Below are 13,349 nucleotides of genomic sequence, written 5' to 3'. Positions count from 1 at the left end.
TTGATCCGGATCCGATTCCCCAGTAATTCTCAGACGATTGCTAACTCAGCCCAATGCAACCAATGATCTTTGCGGATGGTAATTCCTGATCACCTTCCCCCTGCGTGTGGCCTGGTGGGGATTCTCTGCCAGATGGGACGACTTCCAGCCCAGAGCACCTCTTGACAGCAGCAGGTGAGAGTCTGTGGACTGTCTGGGCGAAGGCAGAGGAGGCTGGGCTGCTCGATTTGGGGGGGGGGGTGGATGGAGGGATGGGGCAGCGTTTGCACTGGAGGGAGAAAAAAGGTTGGCAGGAGGGGGTTATTCCCCTCTGAAGAGGAATGGCGTCCCCACCAACCGCACCATGGCTCCTCTATTTAAGCCCCCCCTTTCCCCCCCCCCCCAGGCATCTAGGAGCCAGAGGGTGGAGAAGGGCGAGGAGGAGAAGGGGGCAGATGGATGGGGCAGGCAAGGGGGTGCCCTTGGCCTCCTCACCAGGTGCGGAAAATGCAGGCCGGGTTAATGATTCCGGGAAGCACAGGAAGGGCCCTGCCTTGCCCACGAAGTCCCCAAACGTGGCTGTACGCAGCCTTTGCTCGGAGGCGGCTCTGCATCTCCTGTCTGGGTGGTTAATCATTGAAAAGGGTCCCCTTTCCCGGTAGAATTCAGCCCCTGCCAGTCGGGGATCCAGCAGGAATCCGTTCCAGCAGGATGAGCTCCTGACACGTTGCCCGCCAGGGCTGCCAAGCCCGGCCAGTTGCCAGACAAGGGAGCCCAGGAGCCATCCGGAAGGGACCCCCGAGGAGCCCCTCTGGCCCAGCGTTCTGTTCCCACCACGGCCAGACCAGCGGCCCACGGGAGAAGCCGAGCCGTGGTGCCCAAAGGCCACAAGAGTCTCCCCTCCTCCCCAGGCCCACAAGTGAGCCGGAACCCCCCCCCCCCAGCCTTTGGTGCCCGCCCCACCCCTGGAATGTGCTCAGTTCCCCCCCCCCTTTTAAACGGTTCCGTTTAGTGGCTGTTGCTGCATCTTGTGGAAGTGGCCCCCACAGTGTTAGCTGCGTGTGCCGTAAAGGTGTCAACTTGAACCAAAATTCCTGCACGGCTACCTAGCCGCCTAGAGTGGTCCTGAGGGACTAGATAGGCGGGATATAAATAAAATAAATAAATAAATTGCGTGAGAGGTGAGAGACTTGCCAGGCCTCCCTTCTCTCTTTTGGAAGGAGTCCAGCCCCCCCCCCCGGGCTTCCCACTCTCCTCTAAGATGCTCGGGGGGGGGAGGCTCTGGAAGGAAGGTCCCGAGCAGCAGGAGAGCAGCCGCAAGGGTCAGCCGAGGACATTTGCCCCCTGAGGCGCAGGAGGAGGTGGGACCCCCCCCCTCGCTGGTTCCCCACTGAGAAGAAGCTCCCGGGGCCTTCCGCACCTTGTCCAAGGGCCGCATTGGGGGCCCTTGAAGGGTCTGGATTAGTGCGGGGGGGGAGGAGGCTGGACTGGGGCAGGGCTTCCAGTCTGGCGAGGCCCACATGAGGGGGGGGGCACAAGATTTTCAGGCTGACCGGTCCCAGTTACTTTAAAAGATCTGGCCCCTCTTAATCTCTCACCCACCTGGCATCTTCAGGCTGGATTGCAATGAAAAACCTTGGATGGGGGGGGGGGGAAGCCATCAGGTCCTCCATCCTCGCCATCTCACAGACCTTTGTCCCCCACCCACACCCCCTCCTCCCAATCTTTCGCTCTCCACCAGCAACCTGCCCGATGTGACCGCTGCGGATTTTGAGCACGTCAACCTGTCGCAGTACAAGTGGATCCACTGGGAGGTGAGTGAAGTGGAGAGAGAGTGGGAGAGAAAGACCCTTGGGGGGTGGGGGGGTGGGCCTTGCCCTTGATGCCATGTGGGATGCTGATACGTCCAGGCTAGTATATTACATGAAATGGATTTGGTGAACTCTGCTAAGCACCAAATGCCCCAGAAAAGGGGAGCCGATACGTGTTGAGATAGAAGAGCAGAGAGCATCGCGGTTGTGCTCCAGAAGCACAACTGAAAAGGGAGGCGTTTGCTTTGGGTGAAATAAGGAGGTGGTGCCTTGTGGGTCTCCCGTGGGAAAGCATTCTGACCTCCAGAGGGGCTCCGCTGGAAAAGCCTCCTCCCCGCCAACATCCCCCTCGCGGCTGTGCCCACGTCAGGCTGTGCCTTTTCACCAGGACCTCCTCCTCCTCCTCCTCGTTGTATTTATGTTCTGCTAAGTTGCCCCCAACATATGTTGACTGATAAAGGAGCGATCTGCCAAGGATTCTTTCCTCAGCCGCCCTGTTCAGCTCTTACAGACTCAAGCCTGTGGTTTCCTTTAGGGGGTCGAACCATCTCACTTCTGGTCTTCCTCTTTTCCTGTCCCCATCCACCTTTCTCAGCATGCGGGTCTTTTCCAGAGAACCCTCTTGCCTTCTCATGAGGTACCCAAACGAGGACAGCCTCATTTCCAAAATGTTTGCCTCCAGGGAGTGTTCGGGCTTGACTTGATCCAGGACCCCCTTGTTTGTCTTTCTGGCAGTCCAGGGTATCCTGGGAATTATACATTTCAGGCTGGGTGGCATTTACGCTGCCTTCTCGGGCCCTTTTATGAGGCTGCTGAGCGTGCCCGTGGGTTGGTGGGCTGAACAGGAGCCTGACGCTGGGAAGAGAGAGCTTGGTGGACTGACTGCCTGGGGCTTCCAGGTCATGGCGAAGGGCGGCCATGCGCAGGGGCCGCGTCGTCTCCTGAGCTGAGAATGGCTGCCCAGCCGTGCCTTGCTGGTGGCTCGCCCTTTGCCGTGCCCTGGCAGGTGAGCAGGAGAAGGGCCTCTGCAGGGCTCCCCGGCCAGGTGTCTGGCCAACGTCATCAGGTGCCCCTTACACGCACTCCAGTAAGAGCCCCCCCTTCTCTCCTAGGGCCGGAATGCCTCGGAGCAGGTGAAGATGTTGCGGCGGGTGGAGGAGCACAATCGCACCTGCCCGGCCTCTGAGCGAGTGACCACCTCGGTGGAAGTGGAGAAGTCCCGCCCGGAACTGTACCAGCTCTTTCCCTATGGGGATGTGGTAGGCACGCGCCCTGGAGACATGGGTGGGTAGGGTAGGTGGGTTTCCCGGCTGGGTTGGGCTTTTGGTCAGAAAGGGAGCAGCTCCCATCAGAGGCTGGCTGGCCCGGCCTGGGGGGGGGGGTTCATGAGATGGGGGGCCCTGAGAGGATACCCCTGTAGTTCCATGCAGAGTCTCCACTGCGTGGCCTGACAGCATCGTCCCCTCACCCTCTGCTCATTGGGCAAGGGTGCAGAGGGCCCCCCCCGCTCTGCATGCTCTGCTCTGAACGCCTGCCAGTACTCCCAAGGCCAGGCCTGGATCCCTGACACACTGCCTTGAACCCGCGGGAGCCTGACGCTCTCCTCCCCGCACGCCAGGTGTTCGTGAGCAAGGATGTGGCCAAGGCGCTGGGCTTTTTCTCGGCCTCTGAAGCGGTGAAGGGTCTTCGTGGGCGTTTGAAGCCAGGGTGAGTGGCAGTGGGGGGCATGGTGGGGTCCCCTCCTCTTGCCTCCTCTGGGTCTTCTGTTGAGGCATGAGGTGGGGCAGCACGGGGGGGGGCTTCTGCCCCTGTAGGGCTCCCCAAACCAAGTTCCCCCATCAGGGTGGCTCTTCTGCTGTCCCTGAAGATGTCCACGGAAGGAGCGTGGCCTGCCCCGTTTCCAGGGAGATCTTTGCCAAGAACGGGTTGCAGCCCCCCCACCCCACCCGCAACTGTCCAGCAGCTTCGCCCCAGAGGGCGTCCTTCTGGGTGGTCATCCTTCCCCCCCCCATCCCTGAGGCTTCTCTAAGCCCGGCTGCCCAGCCTCCGGTTCTGGATTCCCTAACTTTAACCCCGCCTGTCCTGGGGGGGGGGCAGGGGAGAGAACAGAATGGTGTTCTTTCTCCCCACAATTCCCCAGGCCAGGCTGTTTACTGCAGCCCCTCCCATCCTGGGGACTGTAGTGCTGCTCTCCATGGGGGTGGGGGGGTGTGCCTCTTTTTTAATATCCCCATGCCTTCCCCCCCACACACACACACTGTGCACTGACTCCTGGCCCTCTTGCTCCTTCCCCAGAGCCACCCTGATCTGCGCGTGGGCCGAGGCGGGAGCGGATGCGATGGGGCCCGACGGGGTGCTGGTGCACTCGGACGCCTTCTCTCCGGAGAAGGTGGTGGACACCTTGGGGGCCGGAGACACCTTCAATGCTTCGGTGATCCTGGCTCTGAGCAGGGGTGAGTCCCACCTGCCCCGTGGCCTCGCAGGGCAGGCGTCTGGGTGTGGGAAGGAGGGCCAGCCCCGCCCAGCCCTTGGCCTCCAAGCAGGGCCCCCCCTCCCTGGCTCTCCTGGCCCGCCTTGCAAGCTGAGCTGATGGGCTGCTCTCTGTGGCAGGGAGACCCCTCTCCGCAGCGCTCGCCTATGGGTGCCAGGTGGCCGGTCGGAAATGTGGGGTGCACGGCTACGCGGGGATCGTGTGAACTGCCTGCGGCAACTCCTGCTGGGCCTGGAATGCTCTGCCGAGCCACAGACTGCACCTCTGCCCAGGACACCGGCCAAGGGTGCTGGCGCCGCCTCCACAGAGTCCCCGCAAGGGGGGAGGCAGCTGGCCTGGGCTCCCTGCCATTCCCAGCCCTGGCAACCTGGGGCTGTGTCTCTTGGTGGGCACGTGGCCCCTCTCTCCATTTCGCCAGCCGAGGGTAATAAAACGGTCAAAACAGTCAAACTGCTGCTGACGGGTTGGCGGCTGTGTACCAAGTGCTGCCCGATGGGGGGGTCAGGGCAATGTGTGTGTGTGCGCGTGTGTGCGTGTAGAGCAAAAACCAAGACACACAGAGCCTGGAGGTCTTGTCACTCGTGGCCACTCTCAAGAAAATGGACGGACTGCCTCCTGGGAGGAGCCGAGAGGGGAATTTGGGAAGGTGGAGAGGCTGCGTGGACGGAGCCTGCCCAAGAGCGGTGGAGGGGCATGGAGCCCACCTGGACGCCTGGGAGCTGTCCTGACCTCCTTCCCAGCTTGGGTGCTAGTGGGGCTTCTTCGCTCCCTGGTCCCATACAGGCTGCCTCCCTTCCCGCCCCCCCCTTCTTGGGTTTCCTTCCTGGAGCGCCACGTCTGGGTCAGAAGCACATTGTTCACTGTCGTTTTATTGAAAGGCAGAGGAGAGAGGGGACTGACACACACACACACACACAAAGGGGAGAAGCCGCGCCAGTGGTGAGGCCGCCTGGCCTCCCAGCACCTAGTGGGCCTTGCCCAGCTGGTCATTGGGGAGCCCTAGCCTGGCCCTGGCTTCTGTGCCCTTGGCTGGCTGGAGGGCAGAGGAAGGCCGCCCTGCACACTCCCGTCCAGAAGGCAGCCTCTGCATGAACCCCCCCTTGAAGAAGGAGTTCCTCTGGCCTTGTGAGTCGTCAGCTGCTCCTTTTGGAAGGGGGAGGACCTGAGAGGCACAACCAGCAAGGCTAGGGAGGGGGCATGCTGCGGGGGGGGGGGGGACGGGTGCCTGCCCCAGAGCACCCTGTATCGTCAGGAGGGATGCAGGAGCGGCTGCCAGCTGAATAAGCTCTGAGGGACAGAGATATTGCAGGTGGGGGGGGCATTTGGCCACTGGGGGTAGTAGCCTCCAAGCCGTCCCACTCCCTGACGTTGCCCTGGCAGCTCTTAGTCCATGGGCCAAGCCAGCTCACCCCCCCCCCCGTTTTGCCCTTCATTGTGATGGGGAGGGTTTTCCGTCTCCTGACATGGTCTGTGCCGTGTCCTCCTGGCCAGGCACCCCCTCCTGCTCCTCTGGCCAAGGGTTCACTGGGGAGCAGGGCCCTCCTTCGTGCCCTGCTCTGGAGCAGCCCCTGAAGTGGTGGTGGTGATGGAGGGGAGGCCCTCCTGGCGCTCTGGGAGACCGGCAGCACCCTTGTGGTGGTGGGGAGTTGCTTCTGGTGCCCACGGCGCAGGGCCCCCTTCTTCCCTGTTGGGGGCCCTTGGCGAGGCTGGGGGCTGACCCTGCTGGGGGCCAAGGAGCATCTCTGAAGGTTCCAGCACCCCATCCCCATTGATGTCCTGAGCGGCCAAGATGCTGTCCACCATCTGCACCACCTGGAGGAGGAGACACGGAGTCAAGGCCCAGCCCCCCCATGACTATTCCACTCCCCCCCCCGCCCGTCATATCTGCCTGCTCAGCAAGAACCTTCTGGCTCTCCCGAAGGGTTCTTTCGCGCTCCTGCTCTCCTTCCCTTCCTCCCCTTTGGCTCAGCCCTTCAGCCCACGTACCCCTCCCCCACTGCTCTGTGCTCAGAAGTGGCGCATGGAGGGAGGGGCTGCCAGACGGACTCGGCCAGAGGAGTGTCTCTACCTGGGGCCGAGATCCCCACCCCAAAAACCATCTGGCACAAAAGGGGGGAGGGGTTGCCTACCGAGTCCGGGCTGGGCTTCCCCTCGGCTTGCCAAGAGCCCAGCCCCCTCAGCAGCTGCATCAATTCCAGGCCGTCCAGCCGTCCACTCTGGTCATCATCGTGAAGCGCAAAGAGGAACAGGAGAGCTGCAGAGAGCCAGGTGGAAGACGGGTGTGTGTGTGTGGGGGGGGGTAGCAGCCCTAGAGCGCCCCTGGAGACATCCCTCTGGGGGGGCCTTTGTGGACGCCAATGGGGCTGGTGATGGTCTGTGGCAGAGTGCCCTCCCCCCCCTCAGAACCCACTGGAAAGAACACCCCCCCCCCGTCCCGGATCTCCTTCCCCGCCCAAGGCTGCAGGGCTGTGGGAGCCTCCGATGCTCCCGAGTTCATCTCCCCACCTCGCTGCTATAGCGACCCTGCCCTTTCCCACTAATCTGCCTGAATTGGGTGGGGAGGGCGGTTTCCCTGGAACGGGTTTACTCGTGAGCAGGTGCACCCCGGAATGGGCGATTTATAGACAACTGCTGGAGGGAGGGCCACGCAAAACTCCATCCACTCTCACCTACCCCTTCCGCTTCGTGGCACCGACACCACTCCTCGCTTTCCTGAGACGTGGCGGACCCATCCTAGAGGGCCAGGCCGCCGGCGACTGGACTGGACTGGTTCCCAGCGCCGCTCCCTCGCGTAATTGCAGGGCGAGCCTCGGCCGGGAGGGCTGCCCCTCGGCGCTGGGGCGTGGGACCCGGAGCCGGGACCGTCGGGTGGAAACGGCCACGTCCCCACTGGGCGCCGTCGCCAGATCAGGGGTTTGGCAAAGGGGACGGCCGCTCCCCGTGGCTCGGCGGTCAGCGGAAGGGGGGAGCGGAGGGAAAGGAGAGGGCGGCTGCCCTCCCAGCCGGAGAGAAATCCCGCCGGGCCGCCCTGCTTCCCGGGACGAGCCCCCCCCCCCCGCCGCTAAGGCCACCATCCCTCCTGCAGCAACCCCGCGCGCGCGCCTCCTGCTCCCGATCGCCCGGCAGGCTGCCCAGAGCCGAGCAGGACCGCGGGCGCCTCCCTTGCCGGGGTGCCCTGCCGATCCACCGGGTCTCCCGCCGTCCGCCGATGCCCAGGCCGGCCCAGCGCCTTCTCCGGTCAAGCTGCGGGGCCCCTTCCCTCCCCGACCTCCAGAAGCGCCCCGCCTGCCCCAGCGCGGCCTGAACGGGGAAGGAAGAGGGGGGGCGGGGGTTGGTCCGCCCCAGAGGCCGCGCGACCCAAACTCACCCTGATCCCTCGTCAGGGCGCTGGCCTCCTCGTCCGCCGGCCGCACGCTCTTCAGGTACTCCTGCAGCATCCTGGGCGGACCAAGGCGGAGGTCAGCGCGTGGCAAGGGGGCTGGGGGTGCGGGCAGGACCGAGCAAGAGGCTGGCCCTGCAGTCCGTGGGGGCGCCCTGGCCAGGATCACACCGTCCCGAGTGCCCCCCACCCCATAACCAGCTGCTTCCGAGGGAGAGCAGGAGAGGGTTAGTCTGACCCCAGCATTGGCCCGGGAGCAGAAGCCACTGATCCCTCCCTACGAAGAACGGGGAGCAACCTGGAGGGGGGGGTCGGGGGTGTTGCTCTCGCCTCCGGCTTCTGGCTTTGGCCCCGTGGCTTCTGCTTAGCCGCCGTACGGGGGAGGGGGAGGAGGAGGAGGAGGAGGCGAGAGTTACAACGAAAAGCGAATAAGAGGGGGCGCGGAAAAGGTCCGGTCCCTAAGTCAGGGCCACACCTGGCTGCCCCTCCCCCGAGATTTCCCCGACGGCCCCAGAGGAGGGGGCGCAGGGGAGGGCTCTCACCGGAGGGACTCCTTCCCCGGGTGCAGAGGGTTCAGGCTGAAGGCGGGCCGGCCCCCGGCGTCCTGCGGGCGTTCAGGCCTCGGAGGCAAGAAGAGCGCCGGTAAGGGGGCCGCGTCGAGGGAGGGCAGCTCCTCGCCCCGGTTTGCCTCCGGAGCCGCCCCTCCTCCCCGCCCGCCCCCCACCCCACCCCACCCGCGGAGTACCTGCCGGCGGGGCCTCCGTCCTTCGGCGCTGCCCAGCCGGCCGGCGCTCGGAGCAGCAGCAGCAGCAGGAGGAGGAGGGCGGCGGCGGCGAAAAGGCTCCGGCGCATCCTCCCCACCGGGTCCTCGGTGCCACGCCAGGCGTCCTGGAGGCGGGTCGTGCCGGGCACCTGCAGCGGGGAAAGGGCGGCCGAGGTGGCTCCCGGCACGCCGAGGGAGGGAGAAAGGAGGGCCTTGGCCAGGCCGCGCCCCGAGGGACCCGCCGGTCAGGGAAGAGGCCACTCGCCCGCCAGGGGCGCCCCGACCTCCGACGGGCATCCCGCTTCCACCGCCAAGGGTTCCCGCAGGAGCTCGCCAGGCGATCCCCTTCTCCCCCCCCCTCCGCCCGTCCCCCAGCTCAGGGGACGCGGTCCCCCCCCCCACTCTGCTGGGGCAGCCGCGGGGGGGGAGGGGCAGCCGAGGCTCCGGAGGAAGCGGGCGAATCCTGGGCGCGGGGATGGGAGCGGGGGCCTCACGGGCTGTTCCGCTCATGCCCCCCCCTCGAGGGTCCGGACGCCCCGCTTGTCCTGCGGAGAAGCAGCTCCCGTTAGGACCGACGGACGATGGGGAGGCAGAAGGATTTCTTGCGAGCAAAGGTGCCTTGTCTCCTTCCCCCCCCCCCCAATACACATACACACCTCTTCAGTCTGTACTGGTACGCAGCACGTACTATCACAGGGAAAGCCAGACGAGGTTCGGATGGAGAGGGAGTGAAAACGGGTGGACGAAGCCGTCGTTGACTAATCGGGCAGCACAGCGTAACATTTCAAGAAAGTCGAGAAAGACTGCTAGGCGGACGTCACTCCCTCTGGCTGGCAGGAAGCAGCAGCGCCTGGAAAGGGCTTTTGGTGAAAGCCGAAGGAGGGAAGCGCCGGGGAGGGGGTAGCGAGGGGGGGGGCTGGCCGGGAACAGAGCGGAGAGAAAGAGCTCCTGCACTGAGGCAAAAGAAGGGAGGGGGGGGGGAAAGGGCCAGTCCGAGGAGTCGGAGATAAGTAAAACTTTCATGTTCTGTATGAGGGAGAAGTACCCGGGGCCAGTGAGAGAGAAGCCAACGTGGAATAAACAAGGACCTTGAAAGCTCAGAACCGTGATGGGGAGAAGGGGAGAGGGGGGAAGATTCCCTGAGGAGAAGAAAAAAGAGGAGAAGAAAAACAGACCCCTTTTCCCCTGATGACTGGCGGTGAAGTTGAAAGAGAAACTTTCCACTTGCTAATAATAAGAACTGTTTAAGTTTATGAAGCTCCAAGGAATGGAGTTAATTACTTTAAAAGCCTCCAACTGACACTCCGAGGAAGAAGAAGAAGAAAGAGAGACAGAGTCTCAGGACTAAAGGACTGACCAGATGTTTAGATGAACTGCCTGTAATAACAGTTCGCTGCCTATTCTTGGAGTTTAAAATACTAATAAATCTGAATCAGGAACGAAACTAAATTTTTCTGACATGCGCAGTAAAGCTATGCAGGACTGTTAAACTGCTCTTGAGCGCCACCTGCTGGAAATTTGTATAATTACGTCCAGAATCATAGCAATTGCTTTTTCTTTTTTCTTTTGCTTACATTAGTGCTGGAGACTCCTTTAAAAATAAATGGGACGGCGTACAAGCTTGGGTAAAAGAAGATATTAATGAGTCAAAGAAGGTCAAGACAAAACGAAAGCAGAGTTGCTGTGAAAAGTATAAGAGAAAGTAGAGTGGTTTGAAGAAGAGAAAACTCTGAATCAGGTTCAGCATCCAGGTCGGGATCCAAAAATAAACACTCTGACCATAATTTAAAGAGGCTTATCTGTGGCTACAACAGAAAAAAATATGGCACAGAAATTGCAAAAAACAGAAGAAGGAGGATCCAGGCCTGACACCAGGAGTGCTACTGGATGCCATATCACGAATCAATGAAGACGTTAAAGCAATGGATCAAAGAATTCAGAACCTTGACAAGAAAATGGACACAATGCAAGAAGAGTATTTAAAAAATTTAAGAGGATTATAAAAAACATATTCAAAATTTAAGGGATAATCTGGAGTCTCATATGCAGAACATGGATAGACAACTGGTGGGAGTAAAAGCACAGACGAAAAGAAATTCTTCCAGACTCTTGGATTAAGAAAAAGACATTGTTGACCTAAAGACTCAGATGACTGATTACGCAACAGGATTTCTCACAAATGTCAAACATGAGAATTAAAGGTTTAGTGGAAGGTGCTCAACAGGAAAAGGAGTTCATCATAGGCATCCTTCAGTCTCGAGAGACTATGGTAGCATGCTCTGTATGGAGGACTTCGATGCTGTATGCAAAGCTGGAGTGTCCTCTCCAGAGCACAAAGCCTGGGTAAAATAATATGGAGGATAGGCTGTTACCCAAGCAGCAAATCCCCCCTCTCCACATCACTTAAATAGTCTAATGGAAAGGCAAGAGGAGTTACTGAAAATAATATTAGAATGGTTAAATAAAATAACTCCTGAGCTGGACTGGGCAGTGTTTGATATTGAACGCATCCAGCATGCATCAAGAAAAGTCAGAGGCCAACTACAGGAAAAAAGAGGAACTTATGAAAGTGTTGAGAGAAAATCCAGAATATTTTAAAATCGAAAATGATTACATCATGGTTTTCAATGACTATTGCCATGAAACAGTGGAATATAGAAGAAAAATTAGAGCTATCACAGCCCTCTTAATTGTAAAGGATATCAAACACATATGGGGCCATACAGTCGACATGAAAATTTATCACTGTGGGAAACATTATAGTGTCACTTGGGAGAGATCAGCTTTAGATTGTTTGATGAACGCTGGACTTATAACTAAAGAAGAAGGAGGAGAACAAACTTCCAAACTGGATAGCCAAGAGCAAGAGGTCAAGGAAGAAGAAGAGTCTGCAAAAGAAGAACAGGCGGTCAGAATGAAAACACGGGCAAAATAAAAAACACAATCAAATGAGGAGGTCTGGGAAAGGATAAAAATGTATTTCGGGTGGGGACCCAGAAGAAAGGGGAAAATAAGTGATCAAAGAGGAGGTCTGGGAAATATTAGAACAATGAGTAATAAGGAGAAAAACAAAAAAGGGTAGAGAGAAAGGGGGAAGTGAGTAAACAGAGGGGGATTAAAGGGGAGAACTGGCAAAGGAAAAAGTTATATTAAGGGAAATTCCAGTAGTAGGGATAAAGAAATAGAGAAACTCTGGGAATGTCGATAGACAGTATTCTGTTAAGGCTTTTCATTAAATATAGTTTAGAGTTCTCAAAGGAAAGGGAATAGGCTTTTAAATAATAGAGATATGACAGCAAAGGGAGGGGACCGAGCGAACGCTTCAGACCACAATTTCCCCCCCCCCACTGAGGCCAAGAGGTCAATTGAATAAAATTCATAAGAAAGGGGTCAAAGACTAATGAGTATAGGTTGGGGGTGGATAAGCGAGGGTTTTGTTTTTTCCCCGGAAAGAGAATAGATGCAGTAAAATGAAAGAAAAATTAGAAGCTTTTCCAAAAATTTATAAGGACTTATATACAGGCAAAATCCCTCTTTAGATAAAATTGAAAAATATTTAGAAAAGAAGTTCAAAAAGGTAATAACTGAAGAGGACAGGGAAATAATGGAGAGAACAATAAGAGAGGAATAGACAGAAGTTATTATAAACAAATTAAAAGCAGGGAAGACTCATAGAGCAAGGACAAGTTCAGGAGGAAGGAAATAAAAGAAAGGGCACAGTAAGTGTGATTTATAAGATATTACCAAATGTTGGATATGAAAAGGCTATGATGAAAAACCAGTGGCAGAGGACTTAGAGGAAGAGGTTAAAAATGAGGATTGGAACAAAATACGGTCACAAAGAATAATAAAGAATATGTCTATAAGGGTAAAAGAATATTGTTATAAGGTCGCATGGAGATGGTACCTTACCCCAGCAAGACTGAATATTATAAATAAAAATGTACCATCTCAATGCTGGAGATGCAGAAAGGGAAAAAGAAGTTATAAGAATGGGCATTGGTTTTCAAAGAAATTAGATAAATTACCGGTATTGGAAATAATACTGTATTCAAATATCATCAACGATTGCCCTTTCAAATATAATCAAGAATGACCATCTTAAAAAGGAACAGAAAATGTTAATTGTTATAATGGTCACAGCAGCAAGATTAAAATTTGCAAAAAAATTGGAAAAATGACAAATGAACCTTGAAGATTGGTGTAAAGAAATGTGGAGCTTAGCGATAAATGATAAGCTAACATGTGAAATAAAAGTAAGAAGGGGAATTAAAAAATAGAATGATTTTTTTTAAAGGGAAAGGTCATAAACCAGCAGAAGAATCAATGTATTTTTGGAGCGGAATGGAGTGAAAAAAGATATACAGTATTTGCTCATCTGGTCCCCAAGGTGATGGTGGCTTTGTCGTTCAGTGCTGTCCGGCTCTTCGGGCTGGGCACTCCCAGGGCCGCCCTAAATGTGTGGAGGGGGCGCCTTGAGCAGCAGCAGCAGCAGCAACCAGAACTGCCACCACCCCACACTTCGGCGCGCGCGTGTGCGTGTGCGTGTGTGTGCGTGTCCGTCCGTCCGTCCGCCCGCCCGCCGGGCTCCGCGCGCAGGGCGGCGCTCAGAGACGGAGCTGAAGGGAGCGAAGGGTGGTCGTCGGTTCGAGGCGACTCGAGGGACGCCCATTCACGAGAGGCACCCGCGCACATGCTTTTATTCTCCCTTCCTCTCCCCCCCCCACAAAACAAGATGCAGATTATAGACGACAGCTCTATTTGCTGTTTTTGCGCCCCGTCCAGTGGCCTCCGACTGGCGAGGACCTTGTGATGAAAGAGGGCGCTCCGGGATAGCCCCGGTCCCCAACAGCCCCGCTCAGAGTCTGGCAAACTCAAAAAAAAAAAAAAAATCCTGTGGCTTCCTCCAGGGAGTCGGTCCATCTC

General features: G+C 57.7%; 2 protein-coding genes across 4 annotated transcripts in view; one reads left to right on the top strand and one right to left on the bottom strand.

Annotated features, from left to right (window-relative positions):
* Positions 1 to 4,731, top strand: part of KHK (ketohexokinase) — a 9,971-nt gene extending 5,240 nt beyond the window's left edge. For all 3 annotated transcript variants that reach the window (XM_020808304.3, XM_020808303.3, XM_020808306.3), the window contains 5 exons: positions 1,721 to 1,793; positions 2,903 to 3,049; positions 3,409 to 3,497; positions 4,086 to 4,243; positions 4,401 to 4,731. In XM_020808304.3, coding sequence (XP_020663963.3) covers positions 1,721 to 1,793; positions 2,903 to 3,049; positions 3,409 to 3,497; positions 4,086 to 4,243; positions 4,401 to 4,486 — 553 coding nt within the window. In that variant the 3' untranslated portion in view covers positions 4,487 to 4,731. The remainder of the gene's footprint in view (positions 1 to 1,720; positions 1,794 to 2,902; positions 3,050 to 3,408; positions 3,498 to 4,085; positions 4,244 to 4,400) is intronic.
* A 399-nt stretch (positions 4,732 to 5,130) lies between these two features.
* Positions 5,131 to 12,707, bottom strand: CGREF1 (cell growth regulator with EF-hand domain 1). Its single transcript, XM_078381196.1, has 5 exons — positions 8,406 to 12,707; positions 8,203 to 8,280; positions 7,649 to 7,719; positions 6,411 to 6,535; positions 5,131 to 6,093 (listed from the first exon to the last, which is right to left on the bottom strand). Exons 1-5 carry the CDS (start codon positions 8,510 to 8,512, stop codon positions 5,803 to 5,805), a joined length of 672 nt encoding a protein of 223 aa, XP_078237322.1. The 5' UTR covers positions 8,513 to 12,707; the 3' UTR covers positions 5,131 to 5,802.
* Between the last annotated feature and the right edge of the window lie 642 nt (positions 12,708 to 13,349).

The sequence above is a fragment of the Pogona vitticeps genome, chromosome 1 (assembly GCF_051106095.1).
Source record: "Pogona vitticeps strain Pit_001003342236 chromosome 1, PviZW2.1, whole genome shotgun sequence".
Taxonomy (NCBI): Eukaryota; Metazoa; Chordata; class Lepidosauria; order Squamata; family Agamidae; genus Pogona; species Pogona vitticeps.
The sequence above is the reverse complement of the archived record's forward strand: the minus strand, read 5'-3'. Positions and strand labels throughout refer to the sequence as shown.